We start from the raw sequence: 27,091 nt of genomic DNA on the forward strand, positions 1-27,091 counted from the left end.
CACCTCATATTCTGTCTGGGTAGCCTCCAACTCTATAAGACTATATGATATAGGAGTAGAATTAGTTTCTTTGGTCCATTGAGTCTGTTCTGCCGTTTCATCGGGGCTGATTCAATTTTCTTCAGCCCCACTCTCCTCCCTTCTCCCCATATCCCTTCATGCCTGACCAATCAAGAATCTATCAACCTCTGCCTTAAATATAAGTAAAGACTTGTCTTCCACAGCCTCCTGTGGCAAAGAAACAACACTTTCTAGCTAAAGGAATTCCTCCTCATCTCCATCCTAAAGAGACGCCCCTCAGTTCTGAGGCTGTGTCCTCTGGTCTTACTCAGCCACCATAGGAAACAGCCCCTCCACATCCACTCTATCAAGACCTTCCAATATTCGATAGGTTTCAGTTAGGTCACTCCTCATTCATGAACATTGATTTCTCTAGCTTTCAATAATTTTCACCACTCCCCATTCCCTCTTCCATTCCCCACTCCGGCTCCACTTTTACCTCTTCTCTTCTCCTCGCTTTACCACCATCTCCTCTGGTGCCCCTCCTCCTTCCCTTTCTGTCCACTCCTATCAGATCCCTTCTTCTTCAGCCCTTTACCTGTTCCACCTATCGCCTCCCAGCTTCTTACTTCATTCCCCCCTCCCCCATCCACCAAACTTCCTTCTCACCTAGCTTCACCTAACTCCTGACGGCTTGAACACTTCCCTCCCCCTCCTCACCTTCTTATTCTCGTTTCTTCTCCCTTCTTTTCCGATCATGAAAACGGGCCACGGCCCAAAACATTGACTGTTTATTCCTTTCCATTGACGCTGCCTGACCTGCTGAGCTCCTCCAGCATTTTGTATGTGTAACGCACACATAAGTCGCTGGTGAACGCAGCCGGCCAGGCAGCATCTATAGGAAGAGGTACAGTCGACGTTTTGGGCCGAGACCCTTCGTCAGGGCCAACGAAGTTCGTGTGTTGCTTGAAATTCCAGCATCTGCAGATTTCCTCGTGTTTGCATCTTGTACGTGTGATGTGCTGAAAGTGGTGTTACTTGATAATCATCTCTGGTGAAATTGAATTTAATTGCCAAAGTGTTTAAGCAGCCCTGATAAAATTTTAAACGTTAAAAGAAGCTCAAAGACATTAGCATGTTGATTAATGATGGCAAATCAATTCAAACAACATTGGACACCAGCTCTTTAAATGGGCTTCACAAGTATTAATTGGGACTATATTTCAGAGCCCAAATGATGCCTGTATTTACTCAGGATGGCTCGATAGTGCAGCGGTTAGTGTTAATACTGTTACGGCGCCAGCGATCACTGATCAGGAACACGAGAGATTCTGCTGGTGCTGGAAATCCAAATCAACACACACACAAAATGCTGGAGGAACTCAGCAGGACAGGAATGGACAAACTCCTTACAGGCAACGGCGGGACATGAAACCTGTACTGTGCATATATGTCGCCATATACAACTCTGATGTACATTTTGTTGTGGGCCTACACCCACACCTACCCTCGTCCCATTGAGGCACACCCCCACCTGTTAATCTCAGCGCTGTCTGTACGTCTCCCCGTGACCGCATGGATTTCCTCCCAGTGCTCCGGTTTCCTCCCAAAGTCCAAAGAGCTACCAGTTGGTAGGTTAATTGGTTATTGTAGATTGTCCCATGATTATAACCATATAACCATATAACAATTACAGCACAGAAACAGGCCATCTCGGCCCTTCTAGTCCGTGTCGAACTCTTACTCTCACCTAGTCCCACTGACCTGCACTCAGCCCATAACCCTCCATTCCTTTCCTGTCCATATAGCTGTCCAATTTAACTTTAAATGACAACATCGAACCTGCCTCAACCACTTCTGCTGGAAGCTCGTTCCACACAGCTACCACTCTCTGAGTAAAGAAGTTCCCCCTCATGTTACCCCTAAACTTTTGCCCTTTAACTCTCAACTCATGTCCTCTTGTTTGAATCTTCCCCACTCTCAATGGAAAAAGCCTATCCACGTCAACTCTATCAATCCCCCTCATAATTTTAAATACCTTTATCAAGTCCCTCCTCAACCTTCTACGCTCCAAAGAATAAAGACCCAACTTGTTCAACCTTTCTCTGTAACTTAGGAGATGAAACCCAGGCAACATTTCAGTAAACCTCCTCTGTACTCTCAATTTTATTGACACCTTTCCTATAATTCGGAATTATGATTAGGCTACAGTTAAATGGGGGATTGCTGGGTGGTGTGGCTCGAAGGGCCGGAAGGGCCTGTTCAGCCCTGTATCTCAATAAATAAATAAATCATATTATATACGAGAGAAAATCTGCAGATGCTGGAGATCTCAGCAACACTCACCAAATGCTGGAGGAACTCAGCAGGTCAGGCAGTGTCTATGGTAAAAAAAAAAGTACAGTCGACGTTTCGGGCCGAAGCCCTTCGGCAGGACAGGAGGAAAAATGCTGAGGAGTCGGTTTGAAAGGTGGGGTGAAGGGAGAGGGAAAGGCCAGGTGACAGGTGAAACTGGAAGGGGGAGGAATGAAACAAAGAGCTGGGATGTTAGTTGGTGAAAGAGACAGAAGGCCATGGAAGAAAGAGTAAAAAAAGAGGGTGGGGAAGGAGCACCAGAGGGAGGCGATGGCCGGGCAAGGAGATAACATGAAAGAGGGACAAGGGGATGGGAAATGGTGAAGGGGGAGGGGGTGGTGGAGGCATTACTGGAAGTTTGAGAAATCGATGCTCATGCCATCAGGTTAGAGGCTACCCAAACGGAATATAAGGTGTTGTTCCTCCAACCTAAGTGTGGCCTTATCCCGGCAGTGGAGGAGGCCACGGATGGAAATAGCGGAATGGAAGGGAAAGTGGAATTAAAATGGGTGGTCACTGGGAGATCCTGCTTGTTCTGGCAGACGGAACGTAGATGCTCGGGGAACTGGTCTCCTGATCTACGTTGGATCTCACCGATAGACAAGAGGTCACATTGGGAGCACCGAACGCAGTAGGTGACCCCAACAGACTCACGGGTGAAGTGTCGCCTCACCTGGAAGGACTTTTTAGGGCCCTGGATGGTAGTGAGGGAGGAGGTGTAGGGGCAGGTGTGGTACTTGTTCTGCTTGCAAGGGTAAGTGCCAGGAAGGAGATCAGTGGGAGGGATGAATGGACAAGGGAGTCGCATAGGGAGCGATCCCTGCGGAAAGCAGAAAGTGTGGGTGGGGGGAGAGAAAGATGTGTTTGGTGATGGGATCCAGTTGGTGGTGCTGGGGGTTTCGGAGAATAATGTGCTGGACACGGAGGCTGGTGGGGTGGTTGGTGAGGACAAGTGGAACCCTATCCCTGGTAGCTTGGTGGGAGGATGGAATAAATACAGACGTGTGTGAAATGGAAGAGACGCGGTTGAGGGCAGCATTGATGGTGCCATTTCTTTGAAAAAGGATGACACCTCCTTCGTTTTAGAATGAAAAGCCTATTCCTGAATCTTACCACAAGACAGGCCACAGTCTAAACCATAGCCCCAAAACGGAGTCACGACCAGGTGATCATCCATTGTCACCCCAGCTTTGACTGGGGTACTGTCACTCTTGGATTTAGCCTTGGTAACGGATTCCATCATTTCTGCTCAAAACAGATTTTAGGAGACTTATTCAAAAGCAGTTGAGGTATGAAACCCAGGTTTTGCAAATTTCAAAGTAAAGTTATTATCGGAGTACATATATGTCACCATATACAACCCTGAGATTCATTTTCTTGTGGGCGTACACAGTAAATTCAGTAACCATAATAGAATCGGTGGAAGACCACACTCAACAGAGCGGACAAGCAGGGTGCAGAAGATAACAAACTGTGCAAATACAAAAGAAAAATGTAATAATTATTATGAATAAATAAGAACTAAATATCAAGAGGTGAAGAGTTATTGAGGGTGAGACCATAGATTGTGGGTACAGTTCAGTGATGGGGCAAGTGGATTTATCCCCTCTGCTTCAAGAGCCTGATGGTTGAAGGGTAATAGCTGTGCCTGAACCTGGTGGTGTGAGTCCTGATGCTCCTGTGCCTTCTTCCAGGTGGCAGCAGCGAAAAGAGAGCATGATTATGATTATGAAGACACGCAGTCCTCTTTTATTGTCATTTAGTAATGCATGCATTAAGAAATGATACATTATTTCCTCCGGTGTGATATCACAAAACACAGGACAGACCAAGACTGAAAAAACTGACAAAACTACATAATTATAACATATAGTTACAACAGTGCAACAATACCATAACTTGATGAAGAACAGTCCGTGAGCACAGTAAAGTTCAAAGTTTCTCAGATGTCCCACATCTCACGCAGACGGGAGAAGGAAGAAAAACTCTCCCTGCCATGTCGACCACAGTCCGACTCTGAGTCATCCGAAAACTTCGAGCTCTGATCAGCTCTCCGACACCGAGTACTGAGCGCCATCTCTGTCCGAACGATTCGACCTCCTTCTCAGTCGCCAAAAGCAGGCAAGGCCAGGGATTTTGAGGCCTACCCTCCGAAAGATTCCCGACCATACAGTGACGACAGCAGCGAACGGGCGTTTCAGAAATTTCTCCAGATGTTCCTCTATGCTTTCACGTCCATTCTCCATCAAATCAGAATTTTCCACGGCCCCTATTTAACAGATACGATATCATTTTTCACCGGAGAGCTGCGCACGTGCGGTGCGCTGTCATCTTCTCCTCCCTTACATTATTGCATTATTATTGCTTTTTATATTGCTATGACCAAAAAATAAACTGCTGGAAGAACTGAGCTGGTCAAGCATAGTCAAAGTATTGGGTCAAGGCCCTATGTTAGGACATTTGTCCATTTAGTAACACCCATGTCCTTGGATGCTACACCATATTTTCAGCAGTGAACCTGCAGCGGAGACAACTTTTGATGTAGTGCATCTCTGACACCTCTCATCGAGTTCCAGACCATGGGTTTGTTCCATCTTCTCTAAACAGCTGGTCAGTGGTGTAGTGGCATCCGCACCAGACTTCGAAGCGAGTGGTCCTGAGTTCGAATCCGGGCAGCTCCTTGCATGCTTTCCATCCATGCTGGTTTGAGTGTCGAGCTAGCAACTCGGCCTCATTAAAAAAAGAAGAAATAAATGTTAAAGAAACGGCAAGGTTGTGGGCTGATGCACCACAGTTTCTCCTGAGACAGGCAACAGTGTTTCATTACAAACATTTTTACACCCTTAACAGATCTCAATGCTTTTGTTCTTCAGAGGTCAAGACTGAGGCATGGAACTTCTTGCTTATACCCATTTTATTAACTTATCAATAGCAAAGAAGAACAAGAAGAAGAGGCATCAAGAGAATAATGAAAAGATCAGACTAAAAAGAAGTTACGGTTGTCTCATACTAGAGATTGCAGCAAAATCCAGTGATGACAGTTAATCCATAAAATAACCAGATTCTAGAAGTGTGACACCTGCTACTGGAAACTAAGAAGCATCTGGAGAAGCAATTGTACCACAACTATTGGAAAATTCTTTGAACAAATACACACTCAGCACTAGACAAAATTCTTTGGCATATTTAGAGCTAGGGTGCCTAAAAGTTTTGCATAGGACTGTATTTGTCAACGTGGAGCAGAGAGCGAGTTTGTAAATCTGGCAGGAGTAAAGGATATTGGGAATGGCAGAGGTGGAGCGCCACGGGAGGGGTGTGGGACAGGTTTCAGAGGAGAGCCAGGGCGACTGCAATTACACCCAGTCCTGAGACACCAGGCAAGGGTCATTTGATTCCAAACAATTGGTGTATTGATTATTAAAGAAAGTCTCTCTGGTGTACCCCGCTCCCTTCCCCTTTTTCCGACCATGATTTCCTTCTCCCTGCCCACTTCCCACTCTCAGTCCACAACAGAGATCTGTATCAGAATCAGGTTTATCATCACTCACATATGTTACGAAATTTGTTTTTTTTTGTGGCAGCAGTACAGTGCAATACATAAAATTACTACAGTACTGTGCAAAAATCTTAGGTGTATGTATATATATACACATATGAGCAGCCAGTACATATCAAAAGTCCTGGTTATGCAACCATGAACATCAGGCAGACAATCGTTGAAGATTATTGATAATGGCTGGGGTCGCCCGCCTTGAAAAGTCACCACCCAGAAGAAGGGAATGGTAACTCCCTTCTGTAGAACATTCTGACAAGAACAATCTTGATCAAAGACCATGATCACCTATGTCATAGGACACAGCATATAATAATGATGGTCAGGGTGATGCCAAAGACCACGATTGCCTATGTCATATACAAGCAAGCATAAGAAAGTAAACTACAAGAAACTAACAATTCTATACCTTCTTCTAACACCTGTTGGTACTTTAAAATCAATGTATCATCTTGGACCCATTCTTATTTCTTTGACTAGATGGATTCAATAAGAGAGCTCTAACACATAAGAACCTAAGAAATAGGAGCAGGAGTCAGCCATTTGGCCTGTCGAGCCTGTTCCACCATTCAATAATATCATGGCTGATCTCCCCTTGGACTCATCTCCACCTACCTGCCTTTTCCCCATAACCCTTAATCCCCTGACTATGCAAAAATTTATCCAACACGAGACAGGAAGGCATTTCAAGGTTGTACTGTATATTCAAATGGTTCCATTTTATTATCAGAGAATGTATACAGTATACAACCTGAAATTCTTACTCTTCACAGACATCCACAAAAAAAACAGAAGACAACCCTGAAAGAATGAGTGACAGAAAAACATTAGAACCCCAAAGCTCCCTCTCCTCCTTCCCCCGCACAATCTGGAGAATGACAGCAAACGGCTGGTGGGGGAGATCCAAGAGCGGGAGCTCATCCCCTGTGAAAAACCACAGTTTGGGTGCTTTTGCAGATCAGCGACTTCGATAGAACCCTATCCACCTTGGAAAGGGAAAAGGAGAGGACTTCAAAGAGAGGAATTTAAACTGTTTCCCTAGATGAGCTCAAAGAGGCAGCCATTTGGCATTTTCTTAGCTCTGTCCCTCTTGTATCCAATCGATATTTGTCCTTTAACGTGGAACGCTTGACTTGTGCTGTCATGTAAACACATGGAGCACTGGGATAATGTATCATGCATGTAACATTTCTTGGGGGCATGCAGATTAGAAGTTTACAGTGTTCCAAATGCAGCAATCCATGTTCTAAAGTAGGATCTTGACCCAATACTTTGACTATACTTTGCCTGCACAGATGCTGCTTGACCTGCTGAGATCTTCCAGCAGTTTTTTTGTTCATATCACTACGAAATTTGGGTTTCATACCATAGCAGTTATTGGATAAATGTCCTGAAAATTCCATTTGGAAATGCCGTCCAGAAAAACTTCATTGGATTGGGTTTTCAGGTATGGGAATGAAGGTTAAGATCTTAAATTCACTTAATGATTGGAGAAGTAACATAAAGGACATATCAAATTTTCATTTATACAGAAGCAGAAAGGTGAGCTTGTAAGCTTTCTTATTTAAGTTTTTGTGAGAAATGGAGGGGTGACCCTTTAGAACAAAGGTAAGGAGGGTTTTTTTTTAGCCAGAGAGTAGTGAATCTGTGGAATGCTCTTGCCAAAGACTGCAGTGGAAGTCAAGTTCATGGGTATATTTAGGAAGGAAGTTGATCATTTCCTGATTGGTCAGATCATCAAAGGATATGGCGAGAAGGCAATGTGTATGGCGTTGAGTGGGATCTGGGATGGAACGGTGGAGCAGACTCGATGGGCTGAATGGCCTAATTCTGCTCCTATGTCTTGTGATATTGTGGTCTAAATAAATAACCATTTTCCTGGAGATCGGGTTAACCAGAGACTGGGAACTCAGGCCATGAAACTTCTCGTGGAATAAAAAGAAAGTTAAGTCAGAATGGGATTCCCACCCCAGCCCCCATTCATTTTTTTTCCTGACATTGCAGGAACAAGTAATTTTGGATCCTGTGATTTCTGCTCCACTGCTTAGTATCCTGTGGCAGTGATAGAGCTGAGTAGTTGGTAGCCATCTGGAATAAAGTAAAACCACCATGAGTAATAGAAATGTTTAAGATGGATTAAAGAAAAAAAATGGTGGTCAATGGCCTCCTCTTGTGCCAAGATGAGGGCCATCCTTATGGTGGAGGGACAACATCTTATATTCCCTTGACATTCAGTGGCATCACCATCACTGAATTCTCTACTATCAACATCCTGGGGGTTGCCATTGACTGGACACTGAACTGGTCTAGCCAAATAAACACCGTAGCTACCAGAGCAGGTCAAAGGCTAGGAATCCTGTGGCGTGTAACTCACCTCCTGACTCCCCAAAGCTTGTCCACCATCTACAAGCCTCAGGTCAGGAGTGTACTGGAATACTCGCCACTCGCCTGGATGAGTGCAGCTCCATCAACACTCAAGAAGCTCGACACCATCCAGTACAAGGCAGCCCACTTGATTGGTACCCCTTCCACAAGCATCCAATCCTCCACCATCGACCAACAGTTGTAGCAGTGTGTACTATCTACAAGATGCACTGCAACGACACAGCAAAGTTCCTAAGGCAGCACCTTCCAGACCCACGACCACTACCATCTAGAAGGACGAGAACAGCAGACACCTGAGATCCCACTCCAAGTCACTCACCAGCCTGACTTGGAAACATATCGCTGTTTGTTCTTTCATTGTCGCTGGGTCAAAATCATGGAATTCCCTCCCTAACAGCACTGTGGGTGTACCTACACCTCAGGGACTGTAGCAGTTCAAGAAGGCAGCTCATCACCACCTTAAATATTGCGTACAAGAGTTGGGGTGTCATGTTGAAGTTGTATAAGATATCGATGAGGCCACATTTGGTCAAATTTGAGGCCAGGCTCTGGTTAACCCACGTACAGGAAAGATATCAATAAAATTAAAAGAGTACACAGACAATTTACGAGGATGTTGGCGGAACTTAAGTACCTGAATTATAGGAAAAGGTTAGGATGTTATTTCCTGGTATCTTGGGGTATGAGGGGAGATTTGATAGTGAAACACTCTGGTTCAGTTGAATCATGGCCCCGCTCCGGGTCGAATCTTACGACCTCTTCTCTCCGGTGTCTTCTGTTTTCTTTCCTTAACAAAAGACCCCAAGCCCAGCCTTGGTGTCCCTCATCAGAGAAACCGCCCCTCAATCCGGCCATCCTAATTGGATGGCACACAATTCTCCTATCTCTTATCTTCAGCAGTAACCCAAACAAGCAGCTCGCGGAGAACAGCACAAAATGAAATACAGAACAAAATGACAGTAAAAAAAATATGAACCAGGACACTACAGAGGTATCCAAAGTTAAGAGGGGTATAAACAGGCTAAATGCCAGCAGTCAATTTTCCACTGAGGTTGGGTGAGACAAGAACTGGAGGTTATAGGTTAAGGGTGAAAGGTGAAATGGTTAAGGGAACCATGAAGAGGAATTTCTTCACTCAGAGTGGGGTGTGATTGTGGAGCGAGCTGCCAGCGAATGTGGTGGATGCCGGGTTGATTGCAACATTTAAGAGAAATTTAGATAAGTACATGGATGGGAGGGGTATGGAGAGTTATGGTCTAGGTGTGGCCAGTGGGACTAGGCAGAGTTAACAGTTCAGCATGGTGGGCTGATAGGCCTGATTCTTGGCTGCAGAACTCTGTGGCTTTTGGGTATCAGCAGCACAGAAATTAATAAAACACAAACATAAATCAGTTAATAAACAGCTCCATGTGAAACATTAAAGAAGCGTAAATTTGTTGGAAGATAATAAATAGCCCACACATTCGCAAAATAGCTGATTCATCACAAGGTAAACAATGTAACATTAGCAAAAAGTATTGCATATTTGAACAGTCTATTAGTAGTGTTAGACTGTACAAAGCACCCAGCTAACAAAGAGCTTTGATGTTGGGTTGCAGGAGGTAGCAGCAAACAGGAGAAAACATTGTCTTTACAGATTATGAGTAGATTGCTGTCATTCCCATCACTGTCAGGGAGTCCCATCTTGCTTCGAGACAAAGCTGTTGGCAGATGGTGGTTAAGTGGCTGATTTCATGATGGTTTGACAACGCAAAGGTCACCACGCTAACAGTTTGCAGTAAAATTCTTATGCATACGACTAAGTCATGTAAGGTTGCACTATTCCAACATGTCATTCCATGGCCTCCTCTTCCATGATGAACAACAGGAATTCTGCAGATGCTGGAAATTCAAGCAACACACATCAAAGTTGCTGGTGAACGCAGCAGGCCAGGCAGCATCTCTAGGAAGAGGTACAGTCGACGTTTCAGGCCGAGTCCCTTTATCAGGACATCTTCCACGATGAGGCCATTCTCAGATTGGAGGAGCAACACTGGGGAGCCTCCAAATTGATGGCATGAGCACCGATTTCTCCAAATTCCAGTAATCTTTTCTCCTCTCTCCTTCCCTCTTCTTAATTTCTCCACTCTGGCTCTTACCTTTTCTTATCACTTTCCCCTGGTGCCCCTCCACCATCCCTTTCTCCCAAGATCCTTTCTCCTCTCCTATAAGATTCCTTCTTCTCTGGCCCTTTGCCTCTTCTGATCATGACTTCCCAACTTCTTACTTCATTCCCCCATCCCTCACCCACCTGGCTTCACCTATCACCTCCTAACTTATCCTCCATCCCCCCCCACCTTACTCTGGCACCTTTCCCCATTCCTTTCCAGTCCCGAAGAAGGGTCTCGGCCTGAAACATCGACTGTTTATTCATTTTTGTAGGTGCTGACTGACCTGCTGAGTTCCTCCAGCATTTTGCGTGTGTTGCTCTTTGATTTTTTTTTCAAGGCAGCAGAGATAAGCAGATTCTTGATAAACAAGGGAGTAGAAGACCATTAAAGAGGAATATGGGATTGAGTTTACAGTCAGATAGGTCCATGATAGATCACTTGATAGAGTGGATGTGGAGAGGATGTTTCCTATGATGGGGAATTCAAAGACCAGAGAACACAAATTCAGGATAGAGGGCTCTTCATCCAGAATGGAGATGAGGAGGAATTTCTTTAGCCAGAGAATGGTGAATCTGTTGCCAGGTGTGGCTGCGGAGGCCAAGTTGTTGGGTATGTATCTAATGCTTTATTTGTCAATGTGGAGCAGAGAGTGAGTTTGTAAGTCTGGCGGGAGTGGAGGATGTTGAGAATGTTGAGGGTGGCGAGGGGTGGGAGGGTTGTGGGACAGGTGGCAGAGAGGGCTGATAGATTCTTGATTAGTCAGGGCATGGAGGAATATGGTGAGAAGGCATGAGATTGGGGCAGAGAGGGAGAATGGGTCAGCTATGATGAAATGCAGACTTGATGGACCAGCTAGGCTCCTTTATCTTATGGAATTATTGCCTTATGATCTGACGGATTGGCATTGCAAGCTCAAGGAGCCAAGAGACCCATTTGTGTTCCTAATCCATTAGTAACTCGGCATAAGTACTGAACTGTTGATCTCCTCCAGCATTTTGTGTGTGTGTGTGTGTGTGTTGCACGATACAAATCCCATCATTTTACACCTTGCCTAAACAAATCTATCTCTTGGATTAGGAATATAATCCTTTACGTCAGGATTTAGCATCACATAAAAATCCTCATGGGGAAAAAAAAAGTAATTTTGAGAAACATACGGTACTGTGCACAGTAAATTTTTAGGCACATATATATAGCTAGGGTGCCTAAGACTTTTGCACAGTACTGTAGTGATTTTATGTATTGCACTGTACTGCTGCCACAAAAGAAAACCAAGTTTCATGACATATGTGAGTGAGATAAACCTGATTCTGATATGGGTCTCCATGGTGGACTGAGAGTGGGAAGGGGGCAGGGAGAGGGGAATCATGGTTGGGAAAAGGGGAAGGGATGGGGAGGGAGCAGGAGGCACCAGAGAGACATTCTGTAATGATCAATACACCAAGTGTTTGGAATCAAATGACCCTGTCTGGTGTCTCAGGGCTGGGTGTGTCTGCACCCACACCACTTTCCCCCGCACCTGGCACTCCTTCCCCACCACCTGCCCCACATCCCTCCTGCAGCGCTCCACCCTCACCATTCCCAACATCCTTTGCTCCCGCCAGATTTACAAACTTGCTCTCAACTCCATGTTGACAAATACAGTACTATGCAAAAATCTTAGATATATATATGTGCCTAAGACTTTTACATAATACTGTAATTCCAAGAGGTGTGTTGTTTGAGTAAAAAGTGGTACCAGAGGGTGCCACATAGCACAAGTTAGAAAGGCACATTTCAGTTGGCCAGAGAAGGGACTGGACAAAGATAATCATGTTAACTTTATTTAGACATTAGGTCCAGGAGTAGATTGGAGTATCGGGGGTCAGATTAGTGTCAGATTCAATTACACTGTTTAAAAAGGGTCTGGGTAAGTATTTGAAAGGCAAGAATTTGCAGGTCTGTGGGTAGAAGTTGGAAGAATAGAACTAAAGTTCAAAGTAAATTATTATCAAAGTATATATATGTCACCATATACAACCTGCAATCCAATTTCTTGCAAATCTATACAGTAGAATAGTAACTATAACAGGATCAATGAAAGATCAACCAGAGTGCAGAAGACAGCAAACTGTGCAAATGCAAATATAAATAAATAGCAATAAATAAGGAGAACATGAGATAATGAGATAAAAAGTCCTTAAAGTGAGATTATTGGATGTAGGAACATTTTCAAAGATGGCGCAAGTGAATTGTTCAAGAGTATGGTGATTGAGGGGTAGTAACTGCTTTTGAACCTGGTGGTGCGAGTCCTGAGGCCCTTGTACCTTCTACCTGATGGCAGCAGCGAGAAGTGAGGCTGGCCTGAGGGGTGGGGATCTCTGATGATGGATGCTGCTTTCCTATGTCAGCGTTTCATGTAGACGTGCTCAGTGGTTGGATTATACAGGGCTGAACCCACAACTTCTTGTGGGATTTTCCCGGCATTCTCCATTTCTACTCAGTTAGGCATTCATTTTAGAAATAATCCATAAAGCTGAAAACAAAATCCTGATTCACAACAAGCTTGAGTGCAAGATAATCTCAGCACACTGGTCAGATTTGGAGTGTTCCTTTACGGCAAGGAGTCCCAACCTTTTTTATAAAATTTTCCTCTCAGCCCCAGTCTCCTGCCTTCTCCCCGTATCCCTTCATGCCCTGACCAATCAAGAATCTATCAACCTCTGCCTTAAATATAGATAAAAGACTTGGCCTCCACAGCTGACCGTGGTAAAGAATTCCACAGATTCACCACTCTCTGGCTAAAGAAATTCCTCCTCATCCCCATTCTAAAAGGACGCCCCTCTATTTTGAGGCTGTGTCCTCTGGTCTTAGACTCCGCCACCATAGGAAACATCCTCTCCATCAAGACCTTCCACCATTCGATAGGTTTCAATGAGGTCAGCCCTCACTCTTCTGAACTCTAATGAATACAGGCCCAGAGCCATCAAAATCTCATAGAAACACACATAAAAGTTGCTGGGGGAACGCAGCAGGCCAGGCAGCATCTCTAGGAAGAGGTACAGTCGAAGTTTCAGGCCGAGACCTCGGCCCAAAACGTCAACTGTACCTCTTCCTAGAGATGCCGCCTGGCCTGCTGCATTCCCCCAGCAACTTTTATGTGTGTTGATTGAAATTCCAGCATCTGCAGATTTCCTCATGTTTGCATTTTAAAAATCTCATGGAGTCTTTTTGTGTTATGGAGCCTTACCATTAACCGAGGGGTCCATGGACCCCAGGTTAGGAACTCCTGCTTTACAGCAATCGTTTTAATTATAAAAGCATACTCCACAATTACAATGAATAAAGCAGAAATGTGCTAACTCTGTTGAATACAGTTTTGGAAGAAAACTTTCACAGTGGTACATTGACATTGGAACTTATTGCTCACTCACTGGCTTATAGAAAATGGAACTCTCAGCGTCACTAGCAAATTTGAGTTCAGGAATCAGAGAGACTTCAGCTATTCAAACAAAACAGAAGACTTAATACAAAATTACCCCATGCAATCTCTACAGAATCTTGAAGAACAGATATCACTCACAATACAGAGAGGAGCTCAGTTTGAGTTTTGCCAGACAAGGAGCCTCATTGACAGGTTGGCAGGCCCCATGGAGCATGTGGGAATTCAGGACCAATCAGACAGCCCCGGCATCCAGACGAAGCAATAATCCCCAAAGACAACAACTACAATACAGGACATTGAAAATCCCGTGCTAATTAAAATATCCCAAATTGAATAAAAGTGATAAATACAAAGAGTTTAACAATCCGCACGATCCCAAATGAGACAGCTGCAACAGAAAGTGAAAATCCAGAGCTGGTCCAAAGACAAACGATTCGACATAAAAGTTAAACGGTCCCAGGAACACTGCAAATCCACATGGGGACACTAAGAAAATGAAACCCATGTAGAATTAAAAAGAATCTTTTCTTTTTCTTTTAAAAACAACCCCTGGTTGTGACAGGAGCATAGAACAGTACATCACCAGAAAGATCCACAATGTTGTGCCGAACAAATTAAATTTGTAATCAATTGCTCTCTTCGGTTTGATTGTACTCCTGAGGTAATGCTAAGGAATGGTTCAGGATTTACGTAATAAAGTGGCCCCTGAGAGCATGTTCATGGTCTTCTGCTGGTGTAGCTGTCCACTTCAACGTTCGACATGCTGTGCATTCAGAGACGCTCTTCTGCACACCACTGATGTAGCATATATTCGAGTTACTGTCGCTTTCCTGTCAGCTCAAAAAAGTCTGGCCGTTCTCCTCTGACCTCTCTCATTAACGAGGCATTTTAACCCACAGAACTGCTGCCTACTGGATGGGTTTTTTGTTTCTTTGTTTTGCGCACCATTCCCTGTAAACTCTAGAGACTATTGTGGGTGAAAATCCCAGGTGATCAGCAGTTTCTGAGATACTCAAACCACCCTGTCTAACACAAACAATTACTCCCTGGTCGGAGTCCTGACGAAGGGTCTCGGCCTGAAAAGTCGACTGTACCTCTTCCTAGAGATGCTGCCTGGCCTGCTGTGTTCACCAGCAACTTTGATGTGTGTTACTCCCTGGTCAAAGCCACTCAGATAGTACCCAGGACATCTTCAAGGAGCGGTGTCTCAGAAAGGCAGCGTCCATTATTAAGGACCCCCATCACCCAGGGCATACCCTTTTCTCACTGTTACCATCAGGTAGGAGGTACAGAAGCCTGAAGGCACACACTCAGCGATTCAGAAACAGCTTCTTCCCCTCTGCCATCCGATTCCTAATTGGGCATTGAACCCGTGAACACCACCTCACTTTTTAATATATGTTATTTCTGTTTTTGCACAATTTTTAATCTATTCAATATACATATATTGTAATATATTTATCTATTTAGTTTTCTTCTACATTATGTATTGCATTGAACAGCTGCAGCTAGGTTAACAAATTTCACGACACATGCCGGTGATAATAAACCTGAATCTGATGCTGATTCTGATATATTTGTTCCCCATTCTGATGTTTGGTCTGAACAACAACTGAACCTTTTCATTATGTCTGCATGCTTTAATGCAGTGTTCCCCAGCCTCCGGGCCGCAGACCGATAACGGACCGCAAAGCATGCAGGAGTGCAGCGGTAGCTGGGTGCCGCCCGGCACGTAAATGTCGGCCCAGATCAGAGGCGATTGCTTTAATGTATTGAGTTGCTGCCATATGATTGGCTGACTCAATTTTTGCATTAATGAGCAGGTGTACAGGTGCACCTAACAAAATGGCCACTGAGTGTATGTGTGTGTCTGGAATGTTAACGAAAGGACGCAACTTCAGGGACAGCCAAAGTATAAATACTGTTAGAACGTAGAACGTAGAACAGTACAGCACAGTACAGGCCCTTCGGCCCACAATGTTGTGCCGACCCTTAAACCCTGCCTCCCATATAACCCCCCATCTTAAGTTCCTCCATATACCTGTCTAGTAGTCTCTTAAACTTCACTAGTGTATCTGCATCCACCACTGACTCAGGCAGTGCATTCCACGCATCAACCATTCTCTGAGTAAAAAACCTTCCTCTAATATCCCCCTTGAACTTCCCACCCCTTACCTTAAAGCCATGACCTCTTGTATTAAGCAGTGGTGCCCTGGGGAAGAGGCGCTGGCTATCCACTCTATCTATTCCTCTTATTATCTTGTACACCTCTATCATGTCTCCTCTCATCCTCCTTCTCTCCAAAGAGTAAAGCCCTAGCTCCCTTAATCTCTGATCATAATGCACACTCTCTAAACCAGGCAGCATCCTGGTAAATCTCCTCTGTACCCTTTCCAATGCTTCCACATCCTTCCTATAGTGAGGTGACCAGAACTGGACACAGTACTCCAAGTGTGGTCTAACCAGAGTTTTATAGAGCTGCATCATTACATCGCGACTCTTAAACTCTATCCCTCGACTTATGAAAGCTAACACCCCATAAGCTTTCTTAACTACCCTATCCACCTGTGAGGCAACTTTCAGGGATCTGTGGACATGTCCCTGAGATTCCTCTGCTCCTCCACACTACCAAGTATCCTGCCATTTACTTTGTACTCTGCAAAGTAAATGTTAACTCAGCATTTTTTTGGTGATGAATTGACAGATTTTCCCTACAATGGGATGTTCATACCTACCATTATGTGCCATGTCGAATCACGTGGGCGATCATGGTGGGTGTTCTTAGCAAATTTTTCTGCAGAAGTGGTCTGCCACTGCCTTCCTCTGGGCAGTGTCTTTACAAGACAGGTAGCCCCAGCCATTATCAATACTCTTCAGAGATTGTCTGCCTGGTGTCGGTGGTCGCATAACCAGGACTTGTGATCTGCACCGGCTGCTCGTACCACCATCCACCACCTGCTCCCATGGCTTCACGTGACCCTGATCGGGGGTTAAGCAGGTGCTACACCTTGCCCAAGGGTGACCTGCAGGCTAGCGGAGGGAAGGAGCACCTTACACCCTCCTTTGATAGAGACATATCTCTACTCTGCCATCCAAAATTAAAGTTACTCCTTATAATACCCAAAAACGCATTTTTTTAAACTTTTTTAAAACTATATTACACAATATATAATGGTACAGAGATAGTATCTGGTGAGTTTCAGCCTGCTTGTCTTTGCTTGTAAGAACATTCAGGACCTCTACCTCCATCAGCAGACCAGCATTTCAATATCAAGTATTGAAAGGCCTAGAGAGAGTGAATGTGCAGAGATCGTATCCTATAGTGAGTGGGAAAGGGCAAAGCTCAAAATATGAGGATGTCCCTTTAGAACGGAGATGAGGAGGAATTTTTTTTTTCCGGGAGTTGGTGAATCTGTAGAATTTAGTGCCACAGATGGCTGTGGTTGCCAAGTCATTGGGTACACTTAAAGCAGAGGTTGATAGGTTTAATATCTGAAGCCATTTCTTAAAAAGAACATACCACAATCAAAGGAGCACACTTTGAACTGCTGGGAATTGTTGGCACCAAAGGGATAGATGCCAGAATGTTGGGAAGAGGGTAGAATGCTTCTGGATAAGAGGTCCACAGACAAGTTGGTGGAGAACAGTGCCCCCAGCAGACAAGTTATACAACCAACACTCATAAAAGTTGCTGGTGAACGCAGCAGGCCAGGCAGCATCTCTGTGTGATCAGGAGAGCCAGGAAAATCTTTGAAGGCTACAGCAAAGCCTTTCTTTTTTTTGTAATTTATTTTTTATTGAATTTCATCATCAAACAAACATTTCCATCAGATGTATTTCACATACTGTACATATATATCATATAATCATATTCAGATAGAAATGCAATCTCAGAATCCCTGTACTTTGGGGGAGCTGATAATTGATTTAAGTTTGATCGATTTAATTGCTGGCCAAGCCTAAGGGGAAAGGTCGGGTATGGGCCAAATCAAGGTGGCAACTCTCAGGCCCGAGGGCATATCGAGACAGCAAGGCCCGCGTCTGAGAGCGCAGAAATACCCAAGGTGTGGGCGATTTAGGCGCCGGGACAGATCGGGAAGGTCAGGGTGCTGGGGCCGGAGGCGAGGGACTGGCCAGTTCAGCTCGCTGCTCCACGAGATTTACACATTCCTGCGCTGACTGAGGCTGTGGCCTGCAACTAATGGGCTCCTGGACCGGCTGCGGTGATGACTGGCTTCGCGTCTGTGACTCACCGTCATCACGAGCTTCAGTTCTGAATGCCACTGGCTTACTTTTATTGTTGGCATGATTTGTTTTCTTTCCCCCCTCTCCGCACCTTGGGTAGTCGATGGTCCTGTTTTGTTTTAATGGACTCGATTGGGTTTCTTTGTTTGCTGCCTGTAAGGAGACGAATCTCAAGGTTGTATAAAGTATACATACTTTGATAATAAATATATTCCAAACTTTGAAAGCAGGCAGATGCTTATGTTCACTTTGGCTGCTCCCGTAGGCAAAAGGGAAATTCCGCAGATGCTGTAAATCCAGGGTAACACACTCAAAATGCTGGAGGAACTCAGCAGGCCAGGCAGCAGCTACAGAGGAGAATAAGTAGTCGACGTTTCTGTCCTGATGAAGGGTCTTGTCCTGCAGCGTCGACTGTTCATTCCCCAACAAGTTGCTGCCTGAGCTAAGGAAAGTAAATGTCGTTTTCTCTCCTCGGAATATGAACTTTGGGTGACTTCGGAAGATCAGTAGGCAGCAAACTCTGACGTAGCAGAGATAACAAACAGTAGCAACAATCTGGAAAGGTCCCAAGATGAGGATGACCTTATCATCTATTCTAGTCAGGTGAAATGTTGTGTATTTAAGATTGGAGAGGTTACAAGTCTCTGTGAGGCATGTGGGTGCAGCTTAAATGTTGGTTTTCATAGAGTCACAGAAAACTACTGCACAGAAGCAGGCCCTTCAGCCCATCTATTGCGTTCTGAACCATCTGAACTGCTAGTTTCATCCACTTGAACCCAGACCATAGCACTCCATATCCCTCCCATCCATGTACCTATCCAGACTTCTCTTAAACATTGAAATTGAGCTCGCATCACACTCTCACCACCCTCTGAGTGAAGACGTTTCCTCTCATGTTCCCCTTAACCATTTTACCTTTTACCTTTAACCCATGACCTCTGGTTGTAGTCCCACCCAACCTCAACGGAAAAAGTCTGCTTGCATTTACCCTATCTATACCCCTCATAATTATGTATAATCCCTTCAAATCTCCCCTCAGTTTTACCTTGAAGCTAACAGCATTGTGATCACTAGAGGCAAAGTGTTTCCTTACACAAACTTCTGTCACCTGCCCTGTCTCATTCCCTAATCCACCGAGATGCAACACAGAGTGTCATAGGAAGTCATTCCTGCCTGCGGCCATTAAACTTTACAACTCCTCCCTTGGAGGGTCAGACACCCTGAGCCAATAGGCTGGTCCTGGACTTATTTCATAATTTACTGGCATAATTTACATATTAAACTATTTATGGTTTTATTACTATTTATTATTTATGGTGCAACTGTAACGAAAACCAATTCCCCCCGGGATCAATAAAGTACGACTATGACTAATAGGAGATCTAGTATTGCACACTCTCTCACTGGGGCTTCTATGTACTGATTAAAGAAACTTTCCTGAACACATTTGGCAAACTCTCTTCCATCTAGTCCTTTTACGGAATGGGAGTCCCAGTCGATATCTGGAAAGCTAAAATCACCTCCCATCACAAACTTATGTTTCTTGCCACAGTCTGCGATCTCTCAACAAATTTGTTCCTCTAAATCCTGTGGACTGTAGGCTACTCTATAATATAATCCCATTAATGTGGATATACCTGTCTAGTTCCTTACTTCCACCCATCCTTAGTTCTTCAGTCTGTCCTGACAGAGCACTGCAGGCACATTTTCCCTAACCAGTAATGCCACCCCTCCCCCTTTAATCCCTCCTGCTCAATCATGTCTAAAACAACAGAAACCCAGAATACTGAGCTGCCAGTCCTGCCCCTCCTGCAACCATGTCTCACTAATAGCTTCAAGATCATAATGATGTGTGTTGTTCGTGCCCTGGCTCATCTGTCTTTCCTAAAATATTTCTTGGGTTGAAACATACACAGCTCAGGACACTAGTCGCACCATGCTCAACCTTTTGATTCCTAACTTTGCCTGAGGTCTTAACAATATCTGTCTCCACAGCCTCTCCACTAACTGTTCTGGCATGCTGGTTCCCATTCCCCTGCAATTCTAGTTAAAGCAACCACCGCCCCATGCAGTACTAACAAACCTTATGCTAGAATATTAGACCCCCTCCAGTTTAGGTGCCAACTGTCTCTTCACCACAGGTCCCACTTTCCCTGGAAGAGAGCCCAATGATCCAAAAATCTGAAGCCCTCCCTTCTACACCATCTCTTGAGTAATGTATTAAACTGTATTATCTTCTTATTTCTGGCCTCACTCACACGTGGCATGGGTAGCAATCCTGAGATCACAAACCTGAAGGTCCTGGCCTTTAACTTAGCCCCTAACTCTCCAAACTCAGTTTGCAGATCCTCATCACTGTCCCTGCTTATGTCATTGGTACCGACACGGATTATGACCTCTGGCTGCTCATCCTCCCACTTAAAGACGCTGAGGGCTCGATTTGAGATGTCCTGCACCCTGGCACCCAGGAGGCAGCATACTGTCTGGGAATCTCATTCTTGTCTACAGAACCTCCTGTCTGTTCCCCTCATCACAGCTCACCTGTTATTCTCCCACCCTTCCCTTCTGAGCCACAGAGCCAGACTCAGTGCCAGAGACTTGATCACTGGGACTTTCCTCTGCTAAGCCATCTCCCCCATTAGTATCTGAAATGATATACCTGCTGTGGAGGGGATGACTACAGGGGTACTCTGCACTGGCTCCTTTACCCCGTCACCCAATTTTCTATGCCTGGCAACTTGAGTGTAACTACCTCTCTATATATCCTGTCAATTACCCCCTCAGCCTCCCAAATAGTCTGGAGCTCAACCAATTCCAGCTCCAACTCCTTAACTCAGAATGCTAGGAGCTGCAGCTGGATACACTTCTTGCAGGTGAAGTCATCAGGTACACTGCCCTCCCACATCTCACAAGAGGTGCATTCAACTATCCGGCCTATTGCTCTAACTGTGCAATTATAAAGAAGGAAATAATAAATAAACTGGAAAAAAAAATCTGGCGACACCTTTTCACCTTCTCTCATATAAGCTTCTCCTTGCTGAAGCTTCAAAGAGCTAAAGCCCCAAATCATACTTTATACTTTATTGCAGCCAAACAATTGATAATAGAACGTACAATCATCACAGTGATATTTGATTCTGTGCTTCCCACTCCCTGGAGTACAAATTGATAGTAAATATTAAAAATTTAAATTATAAATCAAAAATAGAAAATAGAAAATGGAAAGTAAGGTAGTGCAAAAAAACCGAGAGGCAGGTCCGGATATTTGGAGGGTACGGCCCAGATCCGGGTCAGGATTCGTTCAGCAGTCTTATCACAGTTGGAAAGAAGCTGTTCCCAAATCTGGCCGTACGAGTCTTCAAGCTCCTGAGCCTTCTCCAGGAGGGAAGAGGGACGAAAAGTGTGTTGGCTGGGGTGGGTCGTGTCCTTGATTATCCTGGCAGCACTGCTCCGACAGAGTGCGGTGTAAAGTGAGTCCACGGATGGAAGATTGGTTTGTGTGATGTGCTGCGCCGTGTTCACGATCTTCTGCAGCTTCTTCCGGTCTTGGATAAGACAACTTCCATACCAGGTTGTGATGCACCCTAGAAGAATGCTTTCTATGGTGCATCTATAACAATTAGTGAGGGTTTTAGGGGGCAGGCCAAATTCCTTTAGCTTTCTTAGGAAGTAAAGGCGTTGGTGGGCCTTCTTGGTAGTGGCTCTGTTTGGCTGGACCAAGTCAGGTCATTTGTGATATTGACCCCAAGGTACTTAAAGCTTTTGACCTGTTCCACTTGCAAACCATCGATGTAAATGGGGTTGTGCGGTCCGCTAATCCTTCTGAAGTCAACAACCAATTCCTTCATCTTGCTGATGTTGAGGGATAGGTTATTGTCGCTCTACTTCTCATCCCACTCTAACATTGACCACTCCCATGATGGCCGCTCCAATGAAGACTGCTTCCGCTTGCCGCTGCCTTATTTTAATTTGCTAATGAATCCTGATCTCTGATCATCTGCTGTTCAAATGCCAAAGCTTCTGCAAAGCGCTGCTTTTTAATGTTCACTTGCCAATCTGGGTGAAGCACCTCTTCTCTCGCTTCCAATCTCTGATTGGCCGCTTTTCAAATACTGAAACTCCCACAAGGTGCTGCTTTTTAATGCACAATCACCACCCTCTGTGAGTCACCTCTCTCTCGCTTCTGATCTCTGATTGGCTGCTGTTCAAACTGTTTGACAGGAGAAATTGTATCTATAATACTTGGATATTGAGTTACTAAGTAAGAATTGTGATTTTTATTCCAGCAAAGTTGAAAATCTCACTTCAAACGACTTCTGTATGTTAGTACTCTTTACAGCATTTAGGGGAGTTTTAGAAAGGTATAAATGTGCTGAGGGAAATCTCTCCATACCCATGAATGCGACCAGGCATAAAGCAAACACCATCTGTAAATTCACTGATAACACAACTGTTGTCGGCAGAATCTCAGACAGTGACGAGGAAGTGTGCAGGAATAAGACAGGTCAGCTAGTTTAATAGAGTTGTCACAACAACATTGCACTCAATGTCAGCAAGACCAAGGAATTGTTCGTGGACTTCAGGAAGGGGAAGTTGAGGGGAGGCACCCCAGTCCTCATCGAGGGATCAGCAGTGGAAAGGGTGAGCAGTTTCAAGTTCCAGGGTGCCAACATCCCTGAAGATCTATCCTGGGTCCAACATATTGATGCAATTACAAAGAAGGCAATCCAGTGGCTTTACTTCATTAGGAACTTGGGAAGATTTGGTATGTCATCAAAGACTCCAGCAAATGTCTACAGATGTACTGGTAACATCGCCGTCTGGTATGGAGGGGCCACTGCACAGGATTGGAAAAAGCTGCAGAAGGTTGTAATCTCAACCAGCTCCATCATGGGCGCTAGCCTCCCCGCTATTTAGGACATCTTCAAAAGGTGATGCCTCAAAGGATGGCGTTTATCTTTAAGGATCCCCATCACCCAGGACATGCCCTCTTTCGACAACTACCACCAGCGAGGAGGCAAAGGAGCCTGAAGGCACACACTCATCATTTTAGGAACAGATTCTTCCCCTCCGCCTTCTGGAAAATAAACCTTATTATTGCTGCTGTATTTATACACCACTTAATTTTTATTTACTTTTTATGCATTGCACTGTACTGCTGCCGCAAACAACAAATTTCACAATATATGTCAGTGATAATAAACCTGATTCTGATATCTACTGAGAGGCAGGAGTGAAATTCTGTGGTGGGTTTAAGGCATCCGTTAGTCTTGGGAGACCATGGATCTGCCCCTGGAAAGTCTTCACTCTCCAGGGTGCAGGCCTGGGCAAGGTTGTATGGAAGACCGGCAGTTGCCCATGCTGCAAGTCTCCCCTCTCCACGACACCGATGTTGTCCAAGGGAAGGGCATTAGGACCCATACATTTTGGCACCAGTGTCGTCACAGAGCAATGTGTGATTAAGTGCCTTGCTCAAGGACTGGGCTCGAACTCACGACCCAGTTGGTGGGTGCAGACACCTAAAAGGGCAAATACTTGCTCTACCCCTGCTTAAACAAATATTCAAGTATATGACATTTTAACTTGGAGTTGTGTGAACGAATTTCTATGTCACTATTTTTGACCCATCTGAAGTCGCACTGAAAGTGGGCAAAAGCAGACAGTCATAGAGACAGTGAACATGGTTCTACCAGTTATACAGTACTCTGCAAAAGTGGTAGGTGTGTGTATGTCTATATATATATATACATACATATAATATATTTATATATATATTATATATATAATTACTACAGTACAGTGCAAAAGTCTTAGGCACCCTATACAACTAAGACTTTTGTACAGTATTGTAGTAATTCTATGAATTGCACTGTACTGCTGCAAAAAAACCAAATTTCATGACATATGTGAGTGATGATAAACCTGATTCTGATATGGGTCTCTATTGTGGACTGAGAGTGGGAAGGGGGCAGAGAGAGGGGAATCACAGCTGGGAAAAGGGGAAGGAAGAGGGGAGCACCAGAGAGACATTCTGTAACGATCAATAAACCAATTGTTTGGAATCAAATGACCTTGCCTGGCGTCTCAGGGCTGGGTGTGTCCACACCCGCGCCGTTCCCCCCCCCCCACCTGATACTCCTTCTCTAACGCCTGTCCCGCACCCCTCCCACTGCACTCCACCCTCACTATTCCCAACATCCTTTACTCCCGCCAGACTTACAAACTTGCTCTCCACTCTACATCTTTCATTTTTAAAATCTTTTTATTGATACATAATCTTCTACAACTTTAAAATGGTACAGGATTACAGCAAATTAATATATATATATATACAGTTAATAAAGCTGAAGAAAAAAAACAAGAATAATATGATAATGAAAAATAATACTTTTTATATAGAAAAGAAGGAAAAAGAGAACCCCAACTACTAAAAGAGAGAAAAAAAACCAGTAACTGCAAGAGAAAGAGAGGGAAAAAAGAAGAAAAAAGAGAAAAAAAAAACCATTAGGAACCAACTCCCGGAGCAATATGACTTACAATCATTGATATATATAAAGAAGAAAAATTATCAACCGCCAATTCACATTTATATAAAATAAGATTGGAAGGAAACCATATAAATTAATTCAAATTGAATGATAATATTTGGCAAAAGAGCCCCATCTTCTCTCAAAATCGAATCGAGGATCAAAAGTTCTACTTCTAATTTTTTCCGAGCTAAGAGATAACATTACTTGAGAAATCCATTGAATTAATGTAGGGACAGAGGTATCTTTCCATTTCAATAAAATAGCCCTTCTTGCCAACAATGTGACAAATGCAATTACATGTTGGTCTGAAGATGAAATACCCTGAATATGATGCGGAACTATTCCAAATAAGACAGTCAATGTATTAGGCTGTAAATTAACTTTCAGAGCTTTAGAAATTGTAGATAATAAAGATTTCCAAAAAGATTTTAATGAAGAGCGTGACCAGAACATATGTGACAAAATGGCTACTTCAGTTTAACACCTATCACAATAGTTGTCTATGTTAGGAAATATTTTAGATAATCTCTCCTTTGTTAAATAATAACGGTGAACAATTTTAAATTGAATTAAACAGTGATTGGCACATATCGAAGAAGAATTAATCATTTTCAAAACTCGCAACCAATCTTCATTAACAAAGGCCATATTAAGTTCTCTCTCCCAATCTTGTTTCATTCACCGTTTAATATACTCCACGTTAACCAATAGAATACCACGCAAAAGCCTTAGACGCTCTAGCTATGCAGTATATATACTTACCTAAGACTTTTGCATAATATTATATACAGCATTACGGTCATTTATGCGAATGGAAATATAACAAGGATATCTCTTTGGTATTTTTCTAGATACTTTTGCCAGCAAGGTCGCAGCACTGCAAGATCAGTATGCAGATGCCTCCATTGGGAACGTAACGGGAAGCAATGCTGTTAATGTGTTCCTGGGCATTGGAGTGGCCTGGTCTGTTGCTGCCATCTACTGGGCTTCTAAGGGAATGGAGTTTCGCGTGCAGCCTGGCTCGCTGGCTTTCTCGGTCACGCTATTTACTATCTTTGCCTTCGTCACGATCAGTGTTCTCCTGTACAGAAGACGGCCACACATAGGTGGTGAACTTGGAGGTACGCGTCGCGGAAAGATCCTCACCGTTGCTATATTTGTGAGCCTTTGGCTGCTGTATGTTGTGTTTTCAGCCCTGGAGACCTACTGCCACATTAAGGGTTTCTAAACTGAGAGGCTTTCCCTCACCTGTGAAGAAGGAGCTCCTGCCAGAGCTGCTGAAGAGATCCAGAGGCAGCCTGCCATATTCCAAACCCAGAGAAGGCATTTCCTCAGCCCTGATCATAAACCAGACCTTTACTGGCAAAGAATAAAAAAAAGGCAAAAATCTATCTGTTGGGTTTGTGTGTGTGTGTTTTTTTTTGCCTTACCAAAAGGTTCTAACAATGGCTGTAGCCAGCAGCCAAAAACATCAATAAAGCACCTGAAATCATTTTTTTTTAATTCTAAATGGATTTAAACTTTTTCTTTTACATCTCCGAACTGAGCTTGCTACATTCCGAATGTTGAGAAAGAGTCTGCCGTTGAAGATAAAGTTTTAGTATTGTGTAAGGCAAGCGGCTACCAACTTTGGTCTGCAATATTTAAGTGTCTTTACTTGTATCGTTGTAATAATTCATCTCACTGTATAAGCTGTTCCAATGCCTGTTCATTTAATTTGAACAGCAGGAAGGTAACTCGTGAGACTGGTCATAAATTAAGGGAGAATATCTGCGCCTCACTATGAGGGTGTATACAGTATTTATTAATGTGTACAGTAGACTAGGTGTATGTTTGTCTTGCTGTAAAACTTGGTGTACAAGTTGCATCCTGATACCGTGTGTTTGTAAAAGTGGCATACACACTTGCCCAACATTTTCTAAATTAGTGTAGAATCCAAATTCATGGTAACTTCTCCTGTGGCAAGATTCATTTATTAAAGTTGCTACACTCACAACTAATTCACAAAATTGTCTCGCTTTCTCCTTTTGTCCAGTTTAGATTGCTTCAGTCTGAAAATATCTTTCCAAAGCATTAGTGTTGTTGCATGAACAAAGTCACTGGAGAGAAGTACTGGTAGCTATGAAGCAGCCTCTTTATTCGACAAGCAGGCATCTTATTGAGATTCCTTTCAGTGGAAGAAGAACTGCCTGGCTGAACACCACAGGATATTTTATCTGCTAAAGACCAAAGGACAATTCAGGCTAATGTTCAAAGGACAATCCCATATTTACAATGCTTCCTTTGAATGACATGTAACAGTTTCAAATGCTTGGATCTTCCCACCATCACACCTGTATTACGGCCAGCCAAATACACACAAGTAATGACTTTAAATTGGCGTTGTCTGTTCTTCCAATTAACTTGGTTCATGGATCCAAGGAACCCACTGTCCAGAGCTGCTTTTTTG

The 27,091-nt window shown here is 44.0% G+C and overlaps 1 protein-coding gene across 1 annotated transcript in view; it reads left to right on the plus strand.

Annotated features, from left to right (window-relative positions):
- LOC140203834 (sodium/calcium exchanger 1-like) overlaps positions 1 to 26,748 on the plus strand; it is a 77,497-nt gene extending 50,749 nt beyond the window's left edge. Inside the window, exons 5-6 of the mRNA XM_072269938.1 lie at positions 25,494 to 25,763; positions 26,683 to 26,748. Of these exons, the coding sequence (XP_072126039.1) occupies positions 25,494 to 25,763; positions 26,683 to 26,732 (320 nt within the window). The 3' untranslated portion in view covers positions 26,733 to 26,748. The remainder of the gene's footprint in view (positions 1 to 25,493; positions 25,764 to 26,682) is intronic.
- The last annotated feature ends 343 nt before the right edge of the window (positions 26,749 to 27,091 follow it).

The sequence above is a fragment of the Mobula birostris genome, chromosome 10 (assembly GCF_030028105.1).
Source record: "Mobula birostris isolate sMobBir1 chromosome 10, sMobBir1.hap1, whole genome shotgun sequence".
Classification (NCBI taxonomy): Eukaryota; Metazoa; Chordata; class Chondrichthyes; order Myliobatiformes; family Myliobatidae; genus Mobula; species Mobula birostris.